Source organism: Plectropomus leopardus, chromosome 13 (genome assembly GCF_008729295.1).
Source record: "Plectropomus leopardus isolate mb chromosome 13, YSFRI_Pleo_2.0, whole genome shotgun sequence".
Classification (NCBI taxonomy): Eukaryota; Metazoa; Chordata; class Actinopteri; order Perciformes; family Serranidae; genus Plectropomus; species Plectropomus leopardus.
Window position 1 is genome coordinate 8097823 of NC_056475.1, and position 27548 is coordinate 8125370.

The following is a 27548-nucleotide window of genomic DNA, read 5'->3' on the forward strand; positions in this document are numbered from 1 at the left end:
CTGAGGGCATAACAGAGCAAAAGAGTGAGCAGAGCACTGAGGACTTAAAGAGATGCCTAAAATGGCAAAAAGTGCATTTGATTTGATTTTCATAGAGCTCTTCATGTAAGTTCTCTGCCTGAATGAGCTCACGTCTCACTTTATTTATAAAAATGTACCACTAGAATAAGATGAAATAATTAGAATTTATTTCTTGAAGAGAAGTAAAAGCACCATTACACTGTACAGGTGTAGTCAAAATGGCAATATGATCGCAAGAGAGAAAACAAGGATTTACCATCAAAATATCAAGATAAACATTTGAGAAAATACAGAAAGCAAACGTAATATAAATTAAACACAATATACTAAACAGCACAAGGCAAACTGTATCACAGATTAGCAACTATCTTTTAGATTTTTTAAATCTGTAAATAATCTTTGTATTTGGTATAACTGAAGGGACAATGTGAGGGTGAAAGGAGCACAAGTAATATTTTAAAGCGTCAAAATGACAAAATAACAGTTTCCCTGAATGACACATCCATACACATTTTAAACCAAACATATCAAGAAGTATCACAGCATGCAAACCACCGACTTACCACAATATAACTTTAGAAACTAAATGCTTTACGCTCATCCCATTACTTCCCATTTAAGCACTCAATCATAATATAGTATGACGCAAGTGAGTCAAGACAGAAAAACCCAGAAGAGATCTCCAGTTATCAACTACACATTTTAAGTTGCGTGTCGGAGGAGCGGTCTGACAGCACTGTAAGGCTGCCACAGAACGACGGCACCTCAACACTTTTTCATACACTTTCGGTAACACAAGGCTTCACTTATAATTGGAATAAATGTACTCAAGAGAAACTTTTTATCCTGGCAGCTCGCTTCACCCAACATGATTTCAAACAAACACCTTCGCAATATTTAAAAGAAACGGCTTCTGCGAGACCTACCTTATTTTCAGTAATATTGTTGATCGTTTCATCAACAAATGCACATATTGGGCCACGTTTACACTGCAGAGAGAGCAGGGAAACATCAACAACACATTTTATTTAGAGTCTTCTATCAGCCTGACCTATCTGTCTTTGGACTACAGGAGGAAACCAAAGTAACTCTTTGAAGCACTACAGACCTCTTAAAAATGTTATTTCTTGGCCACAAAACACTAAATTGATGCATGTTTTTCTTTATAAATGCACAGTGAGCATTTTACTCTTAACTCCTAAAATTAAGCTTCAAGACAGTCTGCATACAGGGAGCCCAGCTAGTTGTTGGTGCTTTATATGAGAAGTTACCATAGACAAATTCATGTCCCTTGTTTTCTATGAATGCAGCACTCCGTCTAGTTTGTTTTTTTTGTGAGTGGAGTTTGCAAGTTCTCCCCATGTCTGTGTGAGTGATTCAGCTTCCTCCCATTGTCCAAAGACATGCAAGTCAGTTAACTGAAAACTCTGTTTCCAGTGCAGGAACTTAACGAAACACAACATAATGTGCTGCCAAAGTCAGCCAGGATTCTGCTTTTTCCTCCACTGTTCTCTCATCATCTTTGTGAATGAGCTCTTAGAAATGAATTTTCAGGTTCCTTTAGGGGAACAAACGCCACAGTATGAATCCCACCTCACCATTGTGTCTGTCGACAAGAACAACGGATATTTAGGTCAACAGATAAATAATGGTGGACATCTGAAATAAAAAGGTGTCCAGGTCCTTGCCAGTATTAGTAGAATAGAAGCTATTCAGTGGAATCAATGATCGGAGATGAAAAGGTGTGTCAAGATTTTTCAGTGTCTGGCAGAAGGAAACACAAAAAAATGACAACTTTCCAAGGGTTAAAGTTAAGGTTATATGCTGTTATATTCCTGCACTGGAAAAGGCTGTCAATTAACCCTTCTTAAGTCCCACTCCTTTCTGCTCTGTGCTCAATATCAGCTGCGCAAGCTTGATACCCGGCAGATCCTCACTCAACATTCCCTGTTCCTGTAACACTTAGATAACATTTTAACATCTGCTAGTTAAAAGTGCTGGGAAAAAATGAAGATGGGTAAAAGATGTGACCGGCGGACTTGTGAATGTGACACTCAACACATTACATCAGCGTCACGGGACAGACGGGTTAGTTACCGACATGCTTTTAAGATAACATGAATTATTGTAAGCCAGATCAACTTCCCTTTGTTTATTTTATCTCTGTGATGCGTACGTGCTGCCCAAAAGTAACTTTTGGGGTTATACATTTGGATATGCACTATGTCTACTATCCCGTAAATATAACCTTCAAACACATACTGTAGTCCTCGCTGTTGGCCTGTTAAAGCTATATTGCCTGACGCCCAGAAACTGTCAGCACCCAACTTGACACAGAATCAGCGTGTTTCTGACCATCAACAGTAACTAAAGTGTGCACGACTTAGGATCGGCCAATTGCCAGAAGGTGGGGAAAGGTGGGGATGTTTTTCAATCTATTCTTTGATTTTGAAAACAATTGATGCCAATGTGAGCCCATGGAGAAGTTCACAACCCTATGTCCTGTGAAACAGCAGCCACTGAGAGTGTCAGGTTTGTAAGACAGGAGAGATCGAGGTGACTGGGTGAGGGGCGAAGCCTTTTGGTTGAACCCATTCTAACATAAACGCAGCGGAAATGTCTGTGACACAGCAGCTGGTGTGTGGTTACCATACAGGCTGGGCCTCAACGTTTCTCAGCTGCCTTTGCAAAGGAGAGAGAGCTGCTCCATTCATGGGCTGAATGGCCAGAAGACCTGCAGTAACTTGAGCGTCAACGCTCCTTCCTTTCTCTGTCCCAGACCCGAGCTCACCTCAGACTTGTCTCGTCTTTCTGCCAGGGCGTCTTGACTGAGTGGCAGCCATGTGCTCTGTTATCCCCCACACACTGCATACGTGATTTCAGCTCGGGGGGGTTATCCCAGGGCATTTCACTGCTATCAAGAGTCATGTGGAGAGAGAGTGATCTGAGTGACGGGAAGAAGCAGGGAAAGATTATGCACACACTCCTCATGTTCCTGGAAAAGAACATTCTCAGGAGCAAATCTCGTCTGTTAGAATAAAAGTCAGAAGAGATGAAGCCTCTCAGAGCCTGTCATGATCATGAAAATGTAAATAAAATATTAATAATTCATTTTTTATACGCAATGCAAATGTAGACTGTACCCGGTTCACGAACACTTGGCAATATGCAGAAATCGAAAAAGTCATTCAAAACTTGGTGTGAGTTTTAGACAGCTTGGCTGCAATCATTTCTGCATGATTAAGGTTCATTGTTTGCCACTGTGTCGGCTTTTAAGGAGAAGATAAGTTTAGAATGATTTTCACCCAAACTGCATTCTCCGAGGCAATGAAAAAGTCACACTGTTCACTGCTGCCTGAAGACACTGTTCACAGCTTACAGGAAACGCGCCTCAGAGTAATCTTCTACTTGCAGAAAATGAACCGAAAAATGGGGTGAAAACACAGAAGAGCTGCTTATTACGGTGCAGAAAAGCCAGACAAGGCATTTTGAAAACTGTGAAACGTATGCATACAGCAGCTGGTATTTTTAAAATCCAATTTCCATCTGAACTCTTTTATGTCAGCCAATTTCAACATTTTTCACTTCTCAAAAAAATACTTATAAGTCCAATGCATGTTGCAAGCCAGGGTGAAGTTTTCCATCCCAAATTGCTCAGATTTAATTAAATGCTTGAATTATTAATTGTTTTTAAAATCAATGTGCAATTTTTGCATGCGACTGGTAATTATGGCAGCTGTTTTTTCTTTCAAAGGATTTTTTGCACCACATCCGGATTTGCATATTTTTCATAAATGAGATGTAAACTGCAGTCTTACCTCAAGCAACTCGAGCGCAGAAAAGTGCGACTCAAGATACAATCTTTGTGAATGTGGAACTTCTATGTGCAAATAAACTATTGTATAGATTTGTTCAATATGGTGGACAGCAAACATCTTTACATTCAAGGCTGAATAATATCGCCTTTCTTTTTAATCTAAAAAAAAAAAAAAGGCTCAAGTCAAAGCTTAGTATCCAGTAAGTGTTCATCTAAAAATCCTGAAGTCCCATTCAAAAGCCTCAGACTCAAAGATCTGAGGAGCTGCAGCGGCTTTTCACTCTGGGCACAACTAGAATCTCATCCCCGTCTCGGATGCTGTAGGAATGGAGCGCCCGGCTGCCACACTTCAACTCCTCTGGTCCCACGACCGAACACATCTCTCGGTTTATATAGAAGAGCCTGATCCCGTTGGTGGGCAGCTGCAGCAGAGCTCGAAGGTGTTTCTTCAGGTCACCCACCGTCTGCTCCAGACGAAGACTAACAGCCTCCACCCTGTCGCCCCAGCGAACGTCCACCATGGTGCTGCGGGGGCTCAGGTCCACCTCCGCCAGCGGGGCCAGTTGACCGTACTTGGATACAAGGATGTGGTACCTGGGAGGAAGCAGGGCTCATGGCAGATCACTGAAAGGCTTTGCTAATTTTTTTGTTTTTTTTTAAGACTACAGAATAACAAGTTTGCAAGATGACAGTTAACCCAAAAATATAAAATACAAATGTATCCTCTTACCTGTAAAGCTATTTATCAATCTAGATTTTTTTTAAGTGTGAGTTGCCAAGCTTTAGAGATATCACCCTTAAAGATGTCTGCCCTCTCTGCAATATAACAGAACTAGATGGCACTCGGCTTGTGGTGCTCAAAGCGGCAAAAAATAAAAGATCAAGAAAAGTCAAGTTATAGTTCCAGCATGTAACTCTCCATGAATTGTTTAATCTGTTGGTGTACAGGTTCAATAAAATTGAGACAATTTATAATATAATCGATGAGCTTTAGAGGTGTTTGCAGAAGGTAATGTTTTTTTTTTTTAAACTTTATGTTTTTTGATAGAAAAGATATAGTGATATAGTATAGTATAGAGAGACGGGATGACATGCAGCAAAGGGCCAAGGCTGGAATTGAACCCACGGCTGCTGCACCAAGGACACAGCCTTTGTACATAGAGCGCCCTGCTCAACCAGGTGAACTACTGGGCGCCTCCCAGTAACAAGAGGTGTTTTTATCGGCCGCTATGATATATGGAGGCAGCTGAGATGCAAGAAGTGCCCCTGTCTGGACATAACCCAGGGATGTTGCAGTTCTTATTATTTCTGGTCTTTCTGCTGGGGTGGAGGCCTTTAACGGTGAGTGGAAGAATTACATGTTATATCTACTATAGATGAAGCAGATGAGATCTATTAAAAAAAGAAAACCTCTTTCAATCAGCGACTACTGCATCTTTTCTTTTTTGTAAGTGCCAACTACCTCACCTCAGCCTAAGCAGTTCCATGCTGTATTTCAGCCTTTTCTTTACATTTCTGACATTCCCACTCAGCATATTTTAGGAGCAAATTTAAAATGGGCATAAAAACAGGTAAATGGCTTTGTGCCTCGTGTGTTTAAGTGGCAGAGTAACACCGAGTTCTCTGCCTCTTGCTTGCCGTGAGAAAGCTCTCAGCCACCTCAGGGGACTGCGTGTTCGAGATAAGGACCCAGGAACGATTAAATAAAATCCAGGAGAAAAGGCCTGTGCTTTCAAAGCTACTGTAACAGCTGGGCCAATCAAAGCAATTTCCCTTCCCTCCCCAAAAACTTCCCCACAAAGCCAGTCCCCTGGCCTGGGGTTTCTGGCCAAAACTTGTGGTCCACCATGGGAATTCTCCTCTAATGCCACAGTGCACAAAGTGCCATTCTAAGAGGAGCCATTTAGCTAAAAGGCTTCATTAAGGTGGTAAGCGTTGCATAATGGGGCAAATAATGCTGCAGGTGATAACAAGTCAGCATTCCAATTGTCTTTTCCAGCATTCTTCGCTAATGGACGGTAAAGTAGCGGCGAGAACAACAGGTATTGGAGCTAATACAGAAACTATCTAGCCCAGATCTAAACGAGCTTCTCTTTTGCCGTTTCGTCCTACCTCATTTTCTCATTTCTCTAGTTGAAAGATGACCTGCTCAAAAAGTTAAAATGTTGTTTTCCCCTTTTTTTTCTCCCAGACTCCAATCCCCACTGTTCCAGGTCCAGTCCCCTTTCAGCCCCTCTCTACTTATTCTACTGGATACTCCGACTCTCAGATTTCTTTTTCAACCCTCTTTCACTGCAACTAATCCTTCCTGTCCAGCCAACACATTTCTTTACATTTCTGTCTCCCAGTCCCACAACCCCTTTCCCAGATTATCTACAATTCTCTGCACATCCTAAAGAGATTATTGAAGCATATCGGTCTCTATCAGTCAGATTTATGGTTTGAGCTGCGTTTACAGTTACTCAAAGCCAGGCTGTGTCAGATGTGTTCACCTGAGAGGCTGTGACCAACCCTGCAGGGCTCTGATGTCTCGGGGTAGCAAGGCCACAGCCCCATCGGTGAGGAAAGGGGATAACGGTGTTCACTGCTTACCCAGCGTGTCCGACACCCCCGTAACACCGACATGCTGTCATGGTAATCTCTAGGGAACCTGGCTCCAAACCAAGACCACCAATGCATGGATGACGTATACAAACAGGGATAAGAAGTGGACTTGAACATGGCTTCTGAGAAAAAAATGTCTGAAGGTCTTCGGATGGTTTTGGCAAAGTATGATGAATATGATATCTGTGACATGATTTAATGGCTCCTGAATTTAACTGAATCAAAGTTGTTTTGTCGCAGACTTTGTGATATCAGCTAATACTTTGTTGTTGTCCGAAGAATCGACATTATACGGTATTGTGATAAAACTTGTGATTTGCTACTGAGCCCCTGAAAGGACATGGTGAGTAAAAAAACTGTGGGGAAAATGAGATGGTAAGAAAAAAAATAGATGGTGGGGGGAAAATGAGATGGTTAAAAAAAAAAATATTACATGGTGGAAAAATTACATTGATTAAAAAAAATAATGGTGTAAAAAAATAGATGGTGGGGTGAAAATGAGATGGTTAAAAAAAAAACTAATTACTTGGTGGCAAAATATAGATGCTGGGAAAAAATGGATGGAACAAAAAAAATAGAAATGATTAAATTAGATAATTTAAAAAATTGAGATTTTGAAAAAAAATATAGATGCATGGAAAAAATAGTGAAAAAAAATGGACAAAAAAAATGACATGATGAAAAAAAATTAATGCTGGAAAAAAGTTTGCTCGGGAGAACACAAAGTTTTCTAGGGAGACTTTTTTATTTTCAACAATCTTTTTTTTCCCTCACTATCTATTTTTGTTGTCCTGGATGTCTCTTTAGGGGCTACATAATTAACATTCATATGTACAGCATAATTATCGTATACGTCTTGGATCTTCACATAATTAGGAAGACAATTCATAGCCAGGAGATTTATTCCAGCTACAGTGACATAAGAAATAAATAAATCTCTCAACTTAAGGTTTAAGGTTGACACAGTAGGTGTATACATAAAAAAAAGAAAAGAAAAAAATTCAACCTGCTACCTTGTGTATCACTTTTCCAATCAGAGAATTCCCAGCACAAAGGACTCATTGAGCAGGTAGAGACTGGTGGCATTGTCTCCCAAAGGTTAGTTTCCCCCAGTCAGAGACTACACCTTCCTTCACAAATCCCTCCAACATTCTGTCGAGGTTAAGTGGAATGCAGTCGGAGAAGAGCGCGGGCAATTATTTGACTGCTGTCAGCCTCCGAGGACGGCTTTCCAAATATTATACCACATACCGTAAATGTATTGAGGGCAAAGAGCGTGTTGGTGCTATTGCTACAACTGTACAAGTGTTCACAGGTACGAGTTATAAAAGTGGAAGACACTACTGCTACATGTTCAGACTTCTGACTGATATGAGCTATAAAAATAACTTCGGCCCACTCATGTCGCACATATCATGGCTTTAAATACCTGGTGGATACAAATACACACAAAGCGCAACAACTCAGGGTCAGTGAAATCATAACGTTTGTTCTATTTCTGGCCAAGTTGTAAATAATTAAATCTTTAGACTCAATTTCCTCATTTTGTATTTAGTAATCTATATTGGAGCTGGCTGATATATCGATATCATATGATGTTGTGATACAAGACTAGATTTCGTCTTAAATTTTTAATATTTTTATATCATGAGACAAGTCTATCCCTAGTTTTAAAAGGTGCATTATAGTAAAGTGATGTCATTTTCAAAATGACTTGACTTCTTAAGCTGTTCTATAATTTGCCTTTACCCACTTAGTCATTTAGCCACATTATTAATGACTATTCATCAAAAAAGTTTTGTGAAAGCACCAAAAGTCAACTCTACAATACCACCACAATTTTTGACACTGAGGTTTCTGGTTAAAAAATATAATGATATTTGATTTTCAAATTAATTCTGGTCGATTGCCAGTGCTGATACAGATATGACATATGTCTTTCCACATAATTGCAGAGAACATCAAGTCATGTCAGTTAAATAAAACATTCGAGTCCAACGAAAAACTTAGAGCTGGTTAAAATTGGAATTAGCTGGCTTTTCTTGAGATGTTACCATTTATTTTGAGATTTTACAATGCAATGTAAAAAAAAAAAAAAGACTCATGAAATAACACTTGTCATCTCTGAGCATTTCTAGGACTACTGAAATACTGATTTGAGACATTATAATACCAGTTAAGGCCTTATTTTAAATTAATGAATTCAATGCCTTTTAAGGCTTTTTAAGGACCCGCGCAAACCCTGGGAAGTACACGCTTTTGTTTTTATGTGAACAAGAAATACCATTAAAGAGTAAAACACTAACGCTAATGGTGCCATCATTTAAAATTAGGGGTTAAGTGGGAAATAGGCGTGGGTGTGAAATACATATTGTGTGCATATTGTGTGTCTGAGTACCTCATAGGGAGTTCCTGTTCTGGGCAGTCCTGGTAGTACCGGATGAAAAGCCTCTCAGCATCCTCCCTCTCTCCATTAGACACTGCACTCCCATTCAGCAGCACCACAGATGGCAGCCTGAAGGCAGGGACATTTGGGGTATGGAGATTAGAGGCAAAATAAGAAAACATGCTGTCCTGATTGTGTAGGACAATAGAGATTTGATGTATGTGTGCGTAAGTTCAGACTCACTGTGCTAAAAGGAGGCAGCGTCTCTCATGGGTGGTGTAAGGCTGCAATAAAGGAATCCCTTTTGCTTTGACTTCCTCCAGCTTAGGGAAGAAGTTCAGCCTTTCAATGTCCTCCCATTTACTAAGCCCTGAACAACACAACATCACAGAGTTTTAGGGCCACAGAGAATACTTAGTCGAAAAATCAAACCTGCGCACAGCCTTCATCCTCCCTCTCAGACCTGAGTTGTTGAGGTTGATGCTGCGCAGGTTGGGGAAGAGCCGCTGCAGTGTTTCCTGAGTGTCATCCACAGAGTCCACACTATTATTGGCCAGAACCAGTGTGCTCAGACTCGGGTACATCTGCCCAAACTTCCTCACTTCTGCCCATTGGTGCAGCTGGTTGTCTGTGATCTGCAGCAGGCGTAGTGACGGACAGGACGTCTGGGATACTGACACAGTGTTGTAGCCATTCAGGCACAGGAAAAGCTCCTCCAGCCTGGATGATGAAGTGAATTGATTAAAACTTCAAAACATTTTTCGGGTCAAATGTGCATCTGATATATTTGTTGTGCTCATTTTTAAGCCTCTGTTTGATTTATTGGCTCTCTGTGGTTGAATCCCCACAATGAGGGCATGTCTTTGAATCTACTTTCAGGAAAGGCTGCTGTCGTTCTATAGATGAAACAATGTATTAGTTCATCTCTCCATACTGTTAACCCTTTGAAACATGAGCAAATTGGCTTGATTTAATTAGTAAAACATGGAAAGAAGGCAACAAGAAATGACCTAAATATCAGCAAGATATTTGTAAACAGTTTTTTTAAAAAGGGGAAAAAAGTGGAAAATTTGCATAAAAAAGAAGAGCATCATGAACATGAAATAACCTGGGAAAAACAGTGCGAAATTAAAAGAAAAATAATAAATAGAAATAATAATGCTAAATTTAATTTTATTCTGTATGCTAATTTTAAATATAAAATTTTTTAAATGCAACTTCTGGTCATTTTCCATTAGGCTTTTTTTAAAATCATTTTCTATTGATTCTTTTTTTCTAGATTTTTTTCATAAGTTCTGCAATTTATGCTAAGTTGCTGATTGCCTCTCTTTGAAAGAAATTTAACCAATCTTAGGTTTTAAAGGATTAAAAGCTTGTTAAAGGTGTCAAAAAGCAGCACAAAAGAACTGATGACAATTCAGGTTTAAAAAGGTTAACATAGGTCAATGATCTCACAATTCACTGACTTTCCTACCCTGTCGTAGCCCTTTTTGCACAGAGATCCTGTAATACTCCTGCAACAGCAATCCCTCATATTGCCAGCTTTGCTTTCTTGCACAGAATCAAGCAAAGCCGTTATATCACTGCCCCAGTGTGGGATTTTATAAAGCATGTCGGTTTTCCAGAAGCAAAAGAGGTATGATGTGCAACGTTAAAGCATCTGCATCTAGTCTGATATACAACACAGGCAACCTGCAGCATATTTTTCACCAAAACAATGGCAATACATGGCACTAACAATCATTTACCGTCCGTTACATGGCGATTGATCGCGCCCTCTGCTCTGAGGGTAAGGAGCTCCTGGACCTCATTGTATCCCCAGTTTGCTGACATTTTTGGTTTTCTGTTCTTTTTCTTTGAGTAAGCTGCTAGCTTCTTTTTAAATAATCTTTTCAAATATCTGTACATTCAATTCAAAAGGGCAACATCTGCATGTCTCATCACTTACTCTGGTGTGTGTTTTGTGAGTGTGTGCACGGCGTCCCAGCTGATGTGTGTGTTAATGAGGACGAGCTGTCGGAGCCTGGAGAACACCTCAGCCATGCTGGGCTCCAGCTCCACGCCGCTCAGGGGGTTCATGCTCAGATTGAGGAAGTCCAGGTGGGGGATGTTGGAAACAATGGTGCAGATCTGGCAACCCACAAGCAAAAAAGAACAAATACACAAAAAAGAAACCTTGCAGAAAATTTTAAGCATATACAATGCATATAACTATCACTAATCACAGGTTTTCTCAATAAAAGTCTGGCTTTGATGAGAAGGATATAAAAGCTTCAGCTCCTTATTTGAAATCATATTCTAAATATAGCGTACACTTAAACCTTTTTTGATTTTCTTTACGTGGCTAAATACATTTTGTTGCTGACCCCTCCATGGCAGGAGATTGTTTAGCCTTCATGCCTGCTTCTTCAAAGTGGGGGAGTGCAAACTGTCTTCTACTGTATGTATACACTAACTGAGTATAACTTTGTGTGCAGGAAAACTGCAGCGGCAACTAACAACACCAATAATCTTAAAACATGACACTGCCCCACACGTCTGATACAAATAATTCTGTCTTAAATTATAGCGAGGCCTTTGCAGTCAGTACAAATTAGATCAAAGTGATAATTTCTGTCTCTGGAGTAGCTCGGCTTTTGAGAAATATTACCGCCAAGAGTCTTTTACAGACACCCACCTCTGTCCAGTCGTTCAGTTGATTGTGGGACAGGTCGAGCTCGACCACGTGGCCACAGAAAGCTGCAATATCTGAGCCATCACCGGCTTTACTGATTCCAGAGTCACTCAGAACAAGTATGCTGGGCAGGAACAGTCGATCTGCAACAAAATGAGTTAAGCAAACTTCACTCAGCTTTTGTGCAGTAAATGTACTGATGATTATAACACCGACATAATTCTCTGCATCGTCTCTCACCTTTGACGGGGGATCCTGGTGGGCTGGGCATGACCATTACTCCTTGTCCGTAGGGGAAATTCTCTGGGTTGTATTTCTCACTGAGGACTTGGACGAATGTGTGCACCTCCTCTTCATCAGAGGACGGCTCCATGGTCCCAGCCCTGAGCAGGTCCCCAAGGAGAGACAAGGAAACACAGGGTGCAAACAACAAAGTCAGTCAATTTCTTTTCAATTTATATTATTTTTGGAGCCTTTGATTAGTGGAGTCATTACAACAGTTACACCAGGTCTGGCTCGGATCTATTTTCACCACGTGAAGAATAAGGCTGATGATTTAACATAGATTAAATTGTTGCTATTGCTATTTTTTTAACCTCCTAACACCTGGGGACTGTTGTTTATAGCAAACATTAGCCAAACTAGAAATACCTGAATTGTTTTGTTTGTAAGGGGGTTGTCACTAGCTACAGATATAAAGCTGCTATGAGAAACTTTGCATGTTGCCAGCCCCAAATGGCTGCCTACAGGAACATCTGAGAAACTTCAATAATCAGAAACCATAAAAGATGATATCAGTAAATTTATTGAGTTCCTTTTAGCAGTGTGAGGATTTACTGATAAAACCATGTGACAGTCTTCACGATGAACTCATCTATTTCACCAGCTTATAACACGCAAACATAAAAACAACTTCCAGAAACAACAAACAGGGCTTTGTTGTAACTTTAACTTTCATTTGTGAGCATATTTTGTATTTCTTCCTTAGTCTTCTACGACATAAAGGGTCACACACACGCATGCCTTGTTGCTCAAAGTAAAGACAGACTCACACTGACAAATATTTAGACCTTCACATTTGTATTTTTTTTTCTGAACAAGGAAAACTTGTGTGGACATTTAGTGACTGTGGAAGCAGTGTGGCCAGTTTAACCAGCATAACACTGCAGGACATTAAACAAATTCACTGAAGCATTTTGCTGCAGGGCTTTAATGTACCTCTTAGGTAATGGGGGAGTTAGTTACCTTAAAAATCCTCAATTTCAGAAGCTTAAAAAAAGACAATAAACACAAAATTCTAAGTACTTTTTTGGATGAACATTTGAGAGTACTGCCCAAAAAAATTTGATATATGAGCTAAATGACATTGCTAACAATATTCGCTAAGGGAGAAAAAGTCTGTCTTTTTCTTAGTCAGCCCAGGCAAAGAATAGAAATTAATGACTTTGAGTTGGAAATGATTATTACTGATAATAATTCTGATTAAAAGTAGTGGCAGTAGAAACCATTTCTCTTAGTCTTGTTGTTCCTGCTGGCAGAGTATGTGTTGGATAAAAAGGTCTAAAAATAACCCCTCAACATCACAGAATAACCTCCAAGACACAGAAGCAGAAACGTGAGAGGCAAAGTAGCACTGACAAGAGCAGGTGCACGGTTGACTCCAATGCACTTCTTATTAAGGCTGCACCACCTGTTCCTGCCTAAACTCATTTTGTGTAGTTCTGCAACAGTTAACCGATTAACCAGTTAGTTGATTAACACAAGTTACTTGTTAATTATTTTGATAATTGATGTTTTAAGCAAAAAACAAACAAAAAAACAGCTTTTCTCAATTTCATATCACTATGGAATAAATATCTATCTCTATCAAGAAACAATGTAAAGAAATAATTATGAATTTTTGGACATTTTATAAACTAAACAAATGATCAAAACATTTATTGACCTTTTAATGAATATCAGATACACAGCTGCAGCCCCAACTATGTGTTTGAAAGAAAACAAGACTATATTTGCATATTTATTGACAATTCTTGGTAGTTGTTTTCCATTAAGGTACGGGGCTTAGCAAACACAGGACTATTATCACTCCAAATATAAATAATTAAAATAGAGAAACTGTCCTGTCAACTTTGGCATCTAACAGCTGATAGCTCAAAGCCAGACTGGCAACAGTGTCTAAAACATATTGCAGCCCTGCAGAAGAAACAGCAACACATGTGAATAAAAAAAAAGTTCCTGATTGTCCTGATTTAATGTATGCTGAAATTATTCAATTAGTATGCAAGGATATATTTTTTAGAGTCATGATGATATCATTCATCACAAAGCATATAACCTCGGCCTTGTGTGCACCCCGGGTAGCCCAGGACTCACCCTCTCTCTTCAGCCCTGATCAGCCCTATCGGTTTCGGATCATCTTAAACTCAGCCCACCTGAGGTGGTGTTTTTGCAAAATGACTGAGCGTTGCGTCCGGACACTGTCTGATGTTTCTGTCATAGATAGTTTCTTGTTTCACAGATGCCCTGATTCAAACCTCTGATGTAGCAGAGACCAAAGGAAAGCCTGTTTTCAACTACACATCAGATCACAAAACTCATCTGCTGCTGAGAGAAAATGTTGATGTGAACTTTGATGAAACAAGAAGAAGAGCGTCTAAAAAAAGAGCTCAGCTGAGTTTGGGGATCAGAGAAAACCAATATACATTTGTGTAAATATAAAATGTCTGCCAGCTTGATGGTATAAATTGGAAGAGGAAGTCCTATGACTTGCAATAAATAAGTAAAGGAACAGCTTGCGGGAATTTTCTTTATCTAAGGACAATTTCCTTCTATGCACCTGTCTGCCAGTTTTTGAATGGAACAAAAACAACACAGGAAAACAGACTTTGCACTTCATAAAAAGGAGTGAATGTGCATTTTATGGCTGACAAAAGAAAGACAGAGCGACAGCTAATTTTCCTGGCAGGTTCAAGGGATACAAAAAAAAAGTTCAGTCCAACACAATACACTGACAACAAAGTATTTGATAAACATATGCCAGACTAATCTGATATTCTCCAAACATCCATTTAAAACCTATCCATATGATGTTAGCTGTCTCATCCTGTGTATTTTTTTCTACAAATATGTTGTGCAAACCTGTGTTGTCCTCTTCAGCCTTTCTTCAATTCGGCACACCTAACAAGCAGCAAGTTATTTTCTTTATAGGAATACAACTTTTAAAACTCGTCGCTGCTGCCTTCACGGTTTAGTTACTGACACAATGCTAATCCAATTTCATGGTACAGTATTACATACAAGGCGTTTTATTTAATGCCGAATTGAATGGCGACCCACGGCGATTCAAAAGCAGTCCAAAGTGCAAGCTATATCTGGCATTTAGACGTCCTGATAAGCGAGACTACATTGAACTCAAAGGTTTTTCAACAGGGTTTGGCGATACATTCTTCAAGCGAGATAAGCACATTTGGTGGTGGGGGGGCTGGCTGCGACCGAGGCCTGGCTGCCTGATGTCGCTCGTGCAAAAATAACATGGACAAAATAACAATGTAAACGTCGACATTTTGAAAGTAGAGGAGGGTACGTTTATTCACCTCACAGCCACACAATTTCACGACGGTGTCAACCTCGAAAAGATGTGCAACATGTATGAGGTTGTGCAGTAGTGTAACTTAGCTACCTTCACCTCAAACGTTAGATTGAGAAAGGTATTATGATTTCAGTGGCTGCTACAGTCGAGATATTATCATGCCCTCTCAAGCGTACATCACATGTGACTACTCATGTAATATTTTGTAACTGATACGGTATATTTCGAGACCATTGCACTCACCGTCCCCGGAACCCCCTCGGTGCTGTGTTTGTTTTTGTTGTTCTTCGGTTAGTTGACAGTTTAAGACACGCCTACTTTTCCGGAAGTGACGTAGTTTAAATGTTTTTTTTTATTTTTAAACTCGTCTTCTTACTGTACATTTTTTCTTTTAAAAACTATACACACTAATCAGTAAGACATTACCGGGTCTAATATACAATTTAGTAGGCCAATATTTAAAAAAAAGTATATAAATATTATTTTTGAAGTTGGGAGCGTTTCTGATTCGTCATGCCAAAAGCTATATCGCCAAGTATTTGCGACAAATAAAACCCGCAAGAATTAAATCTAGTCATTTTGAGGCAGAAACAACCTTTCAGTCACAAGATAGCGGCTGTTATCACTTTTCGGCAAGTTGAGAATGCATTTTATGCATTGCATTGGTCTTTAAAGGGTATTTACATTGGTAAAAAGGGACTGAGTGGGCAATAATCTGTCAAATATAATCACTATGAATGAAATTAAGTGATTAAGAGGCAGAAACAACTTTTCAATGATAAGACAGCAGCTGCAAATTATAGCAGGTATTTTCGGTATTTACAGATGTAAAAATGACTGGAGTGATTACAATTAATCAAATACAACCCCCAAGATTTCAAAATAAATTTTGAGGCAGAAACAGCCTTTCAGTAATAAGATAGGAGCTGTAATCAGTTTTTGGCCATTTGAAAATTGCATTTTAGTTTGTATTTGTTATATTGGCTCTTCAAAAGCTATTTCAGCATGTAAAAGGAGGTAAAAGGACTGGAGTGGTTATAATCTCAGCCACGGAGCAGGTAAAATAATGCAGGCTCATAAGGATAACAGCAGTAGATACCTTTATTTTTACATTACTCATCCGTAAAGTATGATAGACTACTTTCCAAATATAAACAAGATACACATACTAAACAAAAAACATTTGAATATATGTGTTCATAGGAGGACCCATTTTACAGTTAAATTGTGAGTTAAATGACAAAATGATTAGAAAAGATTAAAATTGGGGCTGTAGTCAATATTACAATAAGAAAACAAAATGATCTTTCATGTTCAGAAACATAGTTCAGACAAGAAAAGGAAAGAAGCTGCATAGACATCTCTTTCACTGTTGCATCATTACACCATATAAGGAAAGATGTCTGTTGTCTGATGGTATTTATATTCATCCATTTGACTCAAGTTGCCCAAAGTTTTACAGTAGTTTTAATGGCATGACATAGTCCTACCCCATGCTGCCACTAGATGGCAGTCATGTTGTTTGCAGTAAACAGGTAGAAGGAAGAAGTATAGCATTTTTTAAAACACTTCACTACAACTAAAAGTCCTGCATTTTACCAGGACATCAGCTAAATGTACTTTAGATATTAAAAGTTAAAGTAAAAATTGTCCTTTTGACTGGTATATATATATTAGTACATTTCTATGGCAAATACTGATGCATCAGTGCTTAAGTAGCGTTTTGCTGATGTAGCTGGTTAATGTGGAGCTTGTTTAAAGGTTCAGCATGCAGGATTTAGGGGAATATGAAAAAATAAGAATTACTGTGTTTTTGCTACCTTAGAATTAGTTTTTTTCCATGTACATATGGGAGCGGGTCCCCATTTACAGACATCACCATGCTGCATCGTCTTTCACGTTTTTACATCAGCCACCATATTTAGCAGCCAATCAACAATAAGTGCGTTAGAAAAACACAATTTAAAAAAAAAAAAAAATCATTACTAATTCATACCTTCTAATTTCATATCTTCACTGGTTTAAATCACTGGAACAGACCTCTGCAGATAATTTGGCTCATAGTGAAAAACCTTATGAATTTTGGGATGTAAAATTAACAGAAATTAATGAGCACATATTTGCAAACAGATCTAAAAAAAATATATCACATTTTAAAATATATGAATTTGTGCTCAGGACACTAAGTCAACCATGACTTCGCTCCACTGCCACTTGTAGCCTATATATAACAGAAGAACTATTATGAGTTGTGGTACTGGGTATCTATAAAAGGAGATTGCACAAGTCAGAAAAATGCCTTGAGCCAGTCATCCCATCTGTCGGGGGTTCAAGAGAGCGGAATATAATTCCAATTCACAGACAACGTAACAGTTCTCTATCTTTCAGTAAATAGTTAAACAAAAGATGATTTCCTGCTGTTAATAAATCCTGGTCGTTTGCTATGTCACTTCATAAGTGTCACTACTCTTTATAACAAGCAAGTTTTCCAATCTTTAACCTGCCTGACCTGTTTGTGTTTTCTGTTTGATGCAGATTACAAAGCCTTTTTTCTAGCATTTTGGCCAGGGACTACAGATGAAAAATAGCCTTTATTTGCACTGTCCTTTTTTCCCCCAATAAACTAGACTAAACAAAATGACATTTATTTGACATCCTGAAGGGTTTTACGGCTCACCAGACTCCATTAGATTTCCATCTGTTTTAAGAAATGGGACTTTTTCTGGATAGTTAGCTGTGTCATAGTTCATTACACAGTTAAGATACATGGGCGGGGGGTTCCAGAGTTTGTTTTTGGAGAAAGTATCTGAACACCAAGAGGAAGCTATGACTACAGTATTATTCACTGTCAAAACAAAACAAAAACTAACTCGTACTTTTGATGGGACTGTAGAATTACCAAGTGCCTGTTTTAAAGATTTTTCCCCGAATGGGTCCAACACCACAATGCATGCACATGGTCCAAACATGGGGTGTATCTTATGATACTGTTCATGATAATCATGACAATGGTAATATTCCTACATGTTGATATAACAACGTTACACACGGCAACAACAAGCATGGCTTAAGGCGATAATGCTGCCGACTCAGCATTGAAAATTTGAAGGCAAACGGTTATATTTATGCCAACATTTAAAACACTTCTTTTGTTGCAGTTGTATGTTCTTGAAATTAATAATCCATTTTTTTTAGGGATGCAAGATATTGGATTTTTTAATGATATCCGATTTGCCAATATATAACTGATTTGAATGACAACAGATATATATTCACCAGCAGATGGAGACAAATGCAATGCTTTTCAAGATATGTAATATTTATTTCCTGTGCAAAATAAGAAAAATAATTCAAGGTTAATGTTTTGTACGTCTTTTGGAAGTCCTGAAGGGAAAGGGAGAAAACGTTTTTTTCTGGTAATCCATTTTCTAAGTTCAAAAATTTTTCTTTTCATGTGTGCAATAAATTGAATAAATAAATAAATAAATAATATAATATAATATAATATATATATATATATATAAATAAATAATATACATATATATGACATGCTGATATTATTGTGCATACCTAAATATTTTTCATTATTTATATCATATTATATATCTTATTATCAAGAATATTATCGTTATCCTAAAAATACACTGAAATATTTTGATATTATTTTAGAGACATATCTCCCCCCCTATTCTAAACCAAGTTAACAGACACAAATCTGTCCCTCAGAAACTCAAACTTCCAAATGTCATTTCATTTTGAGTTACCGTAACCGTTTTACCGTTCTTGCTGTTAACGCAAACATTAAGTCAATAAAAACTTACCATAGTACAGTGCTTCTAAATAAAGAAAGGAGTGTAAATACATAATAATGTGATTCAGCTGACACTGTTTAGGCTGTAAAAGGAAATGATGTCATGCAGACATCCTGAGAAGACTCTCATAACTGACCTGGGGACTATTAGGCTAATCCTCATGTTGTTATTTAAGTGCAGGGATTAACTTGTAAAAGCATGCTATATTTATGCACAAAAACAAATGAAACTGGGATCACATGAGTTTATAGTTTATGAACATGTTACAAGGGTGTTCGACAGTATATAAGTGGTGCACGGTGTGAGTCAGGCCAAAACTGAGTCCAGAAAGAGCGAGGGAGATAAGACAGGACGAGAGGGAGTGGCCAAACACTCTCCTAATCCAGAATGATCCAGTGAGTCAACCTTAGTCCAGATTAATCTGCCAGTACCTCACTGTCTGTTGGGACAGAGGGGATATAAACAAAAAAACAAGAGGCAGAAGAGTCCAGACAAGCTGCTGGATCTTTTTGTCCACTAAAACTTTAATTTCTCCTTTTTGCTTCTATTGGATTATCACTGTATCACAACAAGAGGGACAGCAGCTGAGACACATGGCGCTCCTGAAGTCAGGCTGGCTGTGGAGACAGAGTGAGTAGATACAGGACAATTTTTTAATCAAAGATCAAGAAACACGGGGGGGGCGGGTGAATACTCTGCCTGTTATGATAAGGAGCACAATTTCAATTTCTCCAGTGTGAGAATTTCCAGTTTTTCTCTTATCTCGTTATTAACTTTTGGAAGATGACGTCTTGGTGTCTGGGAACTCAATATTTGGTATTAAAAATGTTAGGGGGATTTCATGCTTTAGTCCGAAGTTAACAGTAGAGGGACAGGAAATGAGGGGAGAGAGAGACAGAGGGGGTGTACAAAAACACTGAAGGCCAGACTCAAACTACAAACTACAAACTCAAACTCTACTCTGAGGACACAAATTTAACACATTTTCTGACATTTTGTAGGATAAAAGATGTATGGATTTATTATTGATCAAGTAAATGGTTCCCTTTTTCTATTACTGTGTAAACTGACAATCCCATAAGTGACATATTTTATGGATATTTCAAATCATCTTCAATACATAACAATAACAGTACAGAAAAAATGATAAAATGTACAATTGACCCAAAAAGTAAAAATAATAACAGCAGGAAGTTTGTGTAAAGTGAGCTATTTGGTTACATTTTAATCTGATTATTCCTGTGAATAGTGCATCAGAGATTCGTTTTTGTGATATTTTTAGGAACTTTTTATAGGATTCTCTCTACACATAATATATTTTTAAACTTTAGCAGTCATTTTTGACAAATTCATTCCTGTGTGATCTTTTTGAGTTTATATCTTGAATTATAATCTAATCTTTAAAAGTAATTATTTATATACATGTTTAATTTAGTTATTTTTCACCCAGAAATGAATAAAATGCTGAGTTTTAGGCCGACTGTATTTCTATAAAAAGTTTCTTACACCCCTTAAAATCAGGAAGGCCTCGTGCTCCCCTGTAAAGCTTTGGGATCAGGACCTCAGGCTGGGAACCAGCAGATTATGTCATGATATGTTTTCTACTTTAGTATTTCAACAAGCATTCATTAAAATATTAAAATACATCAATAAAAATGTCATCTTGGTTGATTCAGAAATCAAACATTTGATCTTCAAGTTACAGAACGACTCCAGCAGCCGAGCGAGCACCAGATATGCACTATAGACGAACAAATTATTGATTTCTCACACTAGTGTTGATATTGCGTTTTAAGAAATCTGATGATTAAATATCAAACCATGGTCATCCTTTTAAATACACAAACATTTTTATAACGGCCTCTTGAATTTAGTTATTAAAGAACTGTTAACGTGAACCGAAAAAAAGAACGTTTTGCACCTAAATGAATTAACAGAGGCACTATTTTAAAGTGCTTCAAACATATTTTTAGAATTGATGTACTACAACTGCTGTCTTGACATATATTCAGATACAGATGTATTTATGATCAGATAATATCCATCAGATTTAACTGTCACTCTCAAATATGTCCCACTGTGGTTGTCCAGATGTTTCCACATGCATATAACAAAAAATCCTTAACTTAATTTCACCATTCAAAATTAAATTGAACTTCAATCAGATATACTGAGCATTTTCTAGAAAGTAAAAACTGTACCTGTTATGAAACTCCAACCTTTGTAACTTGTAATCCCATTATTTGTCCCTGGCCATGTCCTTAAGTGGCTTACGCCGCTGAGTCAGTCACGATGTGTCTGCTTGATTGTTTTTGTTCTTTTTTTTACCAAGTTGCTAATTTCCCCTTCAAGGTGAAACACTAATGGTACACTGTGACATGTGTCTCCTCTCTAGCGTCCTATCTAAAACGCTGGAAGTTAAACTGGTGTGACCTCTGGATAGATGGGAGTCTTTGCTTTTACAAGACTGACAGCAGGCGAGAGCTGGAGCACCGCGTCAGCCTCAAGATGTCATGCGTAGATGTGAGGTCTGGCCTGGAGTGTGGAGGTACGGCACGCTGCTGGTTAACCTTTCCTGCAGATCCATTGTTTTTGGGGTTATTTTTTATGTTAACCAGCACTGCTCAAACTCACAAACTTTTATCTTAAGGCTGTCTGTAGCGATGATTATTTTTAAGGATGTCACAAAAACAATGCCTGAAATGACTGCATATGAAAGGAGTCACTTTGAGTGACAAACCCAAGGATTTAGTTATCTCATCTACCAGCTGCAGCTACTTTTTAGCTAATAAACCCACTGTGCACTACCAGACCCGCAGCACAGAGCAGATCGACACAGTTAGAGGCATGCTGGTGAACATTTAGCAGCTGAAAAGCCAGATATTTCCCTCAGGAGTTGGGGGAGACTAAAAACACCACACCAGGAGCTGAAAAATGTTGCAGGGCTCCTGTCTGGAAATGTTAAATGATCTCTTGACTGGGTTTTAATTTAGGGGAAGCCATGACTTCAATAAGTATTTTACTGACATAAAGAAGGCCGTCACATAAAACTAGTCTCTCTCTGCTGTAGAAAGACTACAATAATACTTTTGAAATCGGTGCCACGTGACTAGAGAAAACAAGTAAAAAGGGTGCTTTTGCTCAAGAGGTCCTTCCTTCCATCAGCCATCAGGCTATACAACACCAGCCTTAGCCAACAATAACCTGGACTCACTACAATCAAAAGTTTCTGCCAGTTGCTGTACATTTTTTTCTTCTTCTTTGATACATGCCTATTTGTGCACTTTTGTATATTTTATATTTTGTATATATTGATATTTTATATATTTTTTCTGTACACACGGCTGCTGTGACAAGCTAATTTCCCACAAGTGGGATAAATAAACGTGTCTAAGTCTAAGTCTAAGTCTAAGAGGTAAAAAACCTACAACTCCCAGAATGCTACACGTCTGATCAGACCAATAAACACTCCCGCTGGTGGGTGACGTAATGTGGACTGGTCCATGTGAAACAACAGCAGCTGGCCGATTCTCATATTACAGTAAAAGAGTAAACTAAATCATGTTTCTGAAAGGATTTGAGGTGAGAAATATGCAACCAAGAAACAGATTCTTAGTTTATATTTGATCAGGGCTGCTTAGTTTTACCATTTGATCTCTGCGTTTTCGATCTCAGTGCAGGAAGCAGTATGGTGCCGACTTCCTGTTCACAAACGTACACTTTTACAGCTAAAAAATGTGTTTCTGAAAACATTTTAGGAGAAAAATAGAAAGTGCACTAACAAAATCTTGATTTATATTCAGTCAATACTGCCTAGTTTTACCATTTGATTGGATTATGTGCAACTTTGAGAGCAAGACAATTTGCAAAATTTGACCTAAAACAGTCAGTATACTGACATATATCTGCGTGTATATGCATATTTTTAAAAGTCTGATTTTAGGGGTTACCAATGACTGCAGTTACATGGAAAATCATTTCTCTCTTAAAATGCAGTGCAGACGGAGAATGGAGCTCTGCAAAAAGTTCAGATAACAAAAATAAGTAAAAATGATAATAGTAGACGATAATCTTAGTAATCCATCATTTCCTAAGTAAAACATTATGTTGATTTCTCATATACCAACTGCAATAACAGAGTAAAATAAAGATTAGTTTGTTATATAGATGCTATATAATCAGTATTTAGCATGGAGCTGGGGAACAGCTTTTGTTTAATGATTTCTCTGCAGGGGCTTTAAACAGCCAAGCAGCATGAGACCATTTTACAGAACCAGATGCTTCCTATAGTGCAACCGCACTTCACCACACTGCGCACAACTTAAGAAAAATCCAAAGTGGTTTCACAAAAATAAGAATAAACCAAATGCCTTTCGTGGCCTCACAGATATCAACTTTGTACTCCCTAAAGCTTCTTATAGACAACATGACATGACAACGTGGCTGAAGCTGTTCTGAAGGACTACTGCTTAAAATAATAGAAAGAATATGTCCAAAATGTTATTAAAATTGTTTGTTCTTCCTATTTATATAAACACCAAAATCAATTGCGTGTATATAAACGTCTTTCTGTTGTGTGACAGTAGACTACTAGTTAGCTCAGTCTGAAAACATTAATGGTATTTCAAAGTTTATTTCGTAAATGTTATAAAGGTGTGCAACTAAGTCGGATGTTTTTTTTATTTTCTGGTTTAGTTTGTCTAATTTGGTTTTATTTTAATTTATTTTTTCCCTTTTTCTGACAGTGGATCCTTTTTATATTTATATAATTTGTATTTTTGAATAAAGTCTAAAGGTCAGTATATTTGAATGTTAAAACAAATAAAAATTCAAATTACAAAAAATAATAATAATAATAATAAAGGTGTGTATCTTCATGTTTTATTGTCTAAGTAAAAGATTCTTAGTTTAATTTTATGTGTAACAGTCAATATAAACATATCTGAAGAGTATAATTTCATTGTAAAGCTACACATTACCCAAAGACTTCAGTCTTTCTCTAAGGTTTTGACTGACAGAAGAATGATGACTAACTTTTGGGTAAATTACGTCTTTAACTTGTTTTTGGGCTGCAGGTGTGACTCCACCAGAGAGTAACCCGAGGGAGAATCTCATTGTGGTTCAGCTCGCAAACGGCTCAACAGTCAACCTGTGTGCTAACAGCGAGGATGAGTCCATGTAGGTACTCTCACTGCACTCGTGTCCTCTATGCTCTGCTTCCCTTTACATCCATCCATCAGGTCTTCATTCCTGTTCACGTCTTTTTCAGAGCGTGGAAACTGACTCTGCTGGACACCAGGAGAAACCCGGTGAGTGATTGATCGAGTGTTCTCTGTAAGCGCCGAGACACGATCTGTTCACGCTCATTGGTGTTTGGTTTTTCCACCTCGGTGCTGAAAGGTTTTTTTCTCTCCCTGCAGGTGTTCACATACGACCCATATGATGACTCCTACCAGGCTGTGCCCATCAACAACTACCATACCGTCTACATCACACCTGGAGCAGGACCAGGTATGTTACCATGGTGATGCAGGGCACATGAAAGCTAACCCCAAAATACTGTGAATCTGACTTGGCAACCATTGACTCATGTTTAACAGGGTTCCTGCAGCTTAAGGCAAAGTAGATTTAGATTTAAAGTGCTTGTTTTCCACTGAGACAACACTGCATTTACAGCAAGGATTGAGCCATCAAAACTGGGTATTTTAATCCAAAATAAGACCTTTCTCTAACCATAACCAAGCCGTTTTTGTGCCTAAATCTAACCACATGTTAAGTACAATTGTTGAAACTTACTGAAACATTAAGGTTCATTGTATCTGCTACATAACAATGTACAAATGTAACATATCCACTGCTTACAGGAATGTACAATGGCAACATTTATTCAAGCAATTGCGTTGGAAAACTACATAAAACAAAACAAAAAATAGAAAACTGCACAAATGTAGGCTATAAAAATCAAAATTGCAGAAAATATATTTTGTGCATACAGTGGGGGAACTTGGACTCATGACCTCAGTATTTCTAAACCTCTGGTTACGGCCCTGGTAGTCCTTAATCTGCATGCAACAACAGTGTTCCTCAAAACAGGACATTCAACACAGAGCACCACGGCGGGTGTACATATACATTAATGCATTCACAACAGAGTATAGCCCACACAGCATCCATACTGCCTTCATCACTGACACAAACACCACAAACACACTTGCATGCTTTAAACTGACCTCTTCCTCGCGGATCCTCGGCTGCTTCCTCGTCCTCTGCTGTATCTTCCTGTCGATCATGTAATCCATGTAGACATGTAATCCAGAGGAATCCGACACAAGTTTCAAACTTTCAGTATATCAGCCTATAGGCTATTTTTCACCGCCACTTCTCAAACGCCGCCACGTCGCTTCCTCTATCACGTGATTCACCTCCACACCTGCTGGGCGCGCGGCCTAATCAGACTGTGGAGCATTTGATTTGTGTCACCTGGCGTGTCCGCCGGGCGGTGCATTGAGTCAAATACCAAAGAACAAAGCAACCATAAACATTATACAGTTGAAGAATACTGTGATACTAGCAATATGTGTAATGTGTATTATAGTGCAATATTTCAGATTCGTTTATGTATCAGTAGGCCTACCGAATGCTTTTGGCCAAGTCTTAAAAAATACTCCATCAAAATTCAAATGTTACCTAATTAAAAATACAGAACGCAGAATCTACTAAAAGTATTAAAAGTACTCATTATGCAGAGTGCTATAACCTATTATTATAGAATATTAGCCTATATTATTCTATGTTTTGTCACTAACAAATAAACGTAGGAGCATTTTTATGTTGTAGTTGGTTAATGTGGAGCCAGTTTTAGATACTCTGTATACAATTGGGTAAATTTAATATTAAAATACTGCATTATATCATATAAGCATATCATGTCTTTATTTATAAAGTAATTGGCAACTCTAAGTATCAGGAATTGGTGTGGTAATAAGTATTTCCTCTGACATGTAATGAGTTTAAATAGGCCTAAAAAGTAATGCACAATGACAATACTCAAGGAAAGTAAGAGTATGTCAAAACTGTAACTACAGCACTTGGGTAAATGTACATTATTTACCATTATATCCCCTATTGCATGAACATTGGTGGAAACACCTGCAATGCAATTGAGCCCAGACAGCAGTTCAGTCCAGTCCTACATAATGCATCGTGCCAAATGCAATTTGTAATTTATTTATTTAAAAAAGGGACAGTGTACATTAATCCACATTTAAACAAATGTAAATGCTGGTTGCATTCAGCTAAGGAGCTATTTCTCATCTGTAGTCCCTTACCTTGCCTTACATTTAAGTCTTTTAAGAACAGATCAAAGCATTTTAGGGCAATAAGAATTAAGGAATAGGCATCTTCCCGCTTTTACATCTTTGAATTCAATCTGTTTTGTGTGAAACAAAGGTAAGCAGAACAAAATCCAGAGGATTTTAGAACATTTCTATGGAAAAAAAATGAAGGTTTCAGTGGCATCCAATATCACATGTATCTGATGTTCAATTTATCTGACTTACAGCATTAGAAAATATCTGTTTGTATACGTAAATGCATATCAGTGCATAATGCACGACATTTTATTTTTTAAGGACTAAAACATGTTAAACTGTTAGTGGTAAAAGTCAAACAGTGTCAGTTTTCTGCAGTTCTGGTTCAGAGTTGAGCTCCCCTTTTACCAAACATGGATCAGGCAACAAATTATACATAAACATTAGGTAAATGTGTCTTCCCTGTGTCTTTCTTTAAGGAACCCACCAGGTGGTTGTTCACAGGGACCCATTTGATGGAGTTTTTGAGCATCTAGCACTGGGATTACTGGCAGGCATGGCTGCAGGGACAGCCATGCGATCCTTCCTCTGGATGCCCATCTTTTTCTGCTGAGATGATCTCCATTACTGACATGACAGCACTGCACACAACCTGTGTGGGATCCAGAATGACATCAGCATGTGTAGAAAAGCCTCATCTTTTGTATCCTTACTTTTCAAATCATGTCTGCTGCTCTTATGTGGACTTTGCATGTAAGAAGCTGAAAAGGATGTTGTAATTATGCTCTTTGTGCTTGTACATACAAAACACTGAATCATGTGCATATGCATCATCAGAAAGTTGATTTTGTATGTGACTGTTCTTTAAACTGCTGCCTGAATTTTACTCTTGATAGCTTGATATAAGTGTAGTTATAAAATATGTAGCGTGTTCTAGGAAATAAATTGACATATTAGAATATGATAAAGGACAGTGAGCTACAATTATTGTTTCATTGCACACAACAAAGCACAATTAATGCTTTGGATGAAAACACCCTGATGACGACAATGAAATTAAGTTTAAGTTTCCACAAAAAGCTAGTAAAAGGACCCTGAGTAAAGATTTGTATGCCTCTGTACCCCGTAAAGCTGTGCCCAGGATGTCCTGTTTTTGGGTTGTGTATGTGTCCCACTCTCGTGAACATGATATGACGCCATGAGGGAATTTCTTCAAATTTGGCACAAACGTCCACCTGAACTCAGGGTGACTGACTGGAATTTGGTGGTCATAGGTCACTGTGACGCTAATTGCAACAAAATTTCACATAAATGTCCAATTAAAATGAAGTA

At 38.2% G+C, this 27548-nt stretch overlaps 2 protein-coding genes across 3 annotated transcripts; one reads left to right on the forward strand and one right to left on the reverse strand.

Annotated features, from left to right (window-relative positions):
- Positions 1-171: 171 nt before the first annotated feature.
- LOC121952316 (tubulin-specific chaperone cofactor E-like protein) lies at positions 172-25220 on the reverse strand. Of its 2 annotated transcripts, none has more exons than XM_042498899.1 (8): positions 25137-25220; positions 11743-11885; positions 11506-11645; positions 10777-10958; positions 9292-9548; positions 9072-9198; positions 8841-8957; positions 172-4432 (listed from the first exon to the last, which is right to left on the reverse strand). In XM_042498899.1, exons 2-8 carry the CDS (start codon positions 11873-11875, stop codon positions 4087-4089), a joined length of 1302 nt encoding a protein of 433 aa, XP_042354833.1. In that variant the 5' UTR covers positions 11876-11885; positions 25137-25220; the 3' UTR covers positions 172-4086. The 2 variants fall into 2 exon arrangements, with proteins under 2 accessions (XP_042354833.1, XP_042354834.1); XM_042498900.1 differs by lacking the exon at positions 25137-25220 and adding an exon at positions 15338-15405.
- plekhb1 (pleckstrin homology domain containing B1) lies at positions 19366-27335 on the forward strand. The gene is made up of 6 exons (XM_042498901.1): positions 19366-19536; positions 21302-21454; positions 23982-24084; positions 24176-24215; positions 24327-24417; positions 26696-27335. The coding sequence occupies exons 1-6, from the start codon at positions 19500-19502 to the stop codon at positions 26827-26829; spliced, it is 558 nt and encodes a 185-aa protein (XP_042354835.1). The 5' UTR covers positions 19366-19499; the 3' UTR covers positions 26830-27335.
- The last annotated feature ends 213 nt before the right edge of the window (positions 27336-27548 follow it).

Coding starts and splice junctions, on each gene's coding strand:
- LOC121952316 (XM_042498899.1), bottom strand. CDS start 11,875: ATGGAGCCGTCCTCTGATGAAGAGGAGGTGCACACATTCGTCCAAGTC. Junction 9,199..9,291: donor CATCAACCTCAACAACTCAG/GTCTGAGAGGGA, acceptor TGTGTTGTTCAG/GGCTTAGTAAATGGGAGGAC. Junction 4,433..8,840: donor GAACAGGAACTCCCTATGAG/GTACTCAGACAC, acceptor GCTTCCTCCCAG/GTACCACATCCTTGTATCCA.
- plekhb1 (XM_042498901.1), top strand. CDS start 19,500: ATGGCGCTCCTGAAGTCAGGCTGGCTGTGGAGACAGA. Junction 24,216..24,326: donor TGGACACCAGGAGAAACCCG/GTGAGTGATTGA, acceptor CTCTCCCTGCAG/GTGTTCACATACGACCCATA. Junction 24,418..26,695: donor CACACCTGGAGCAGGACCAG/GTATGTTACCAT, acceptor TCTTTCTTTAAG/GAACCCACCAGGTGGTTGTT.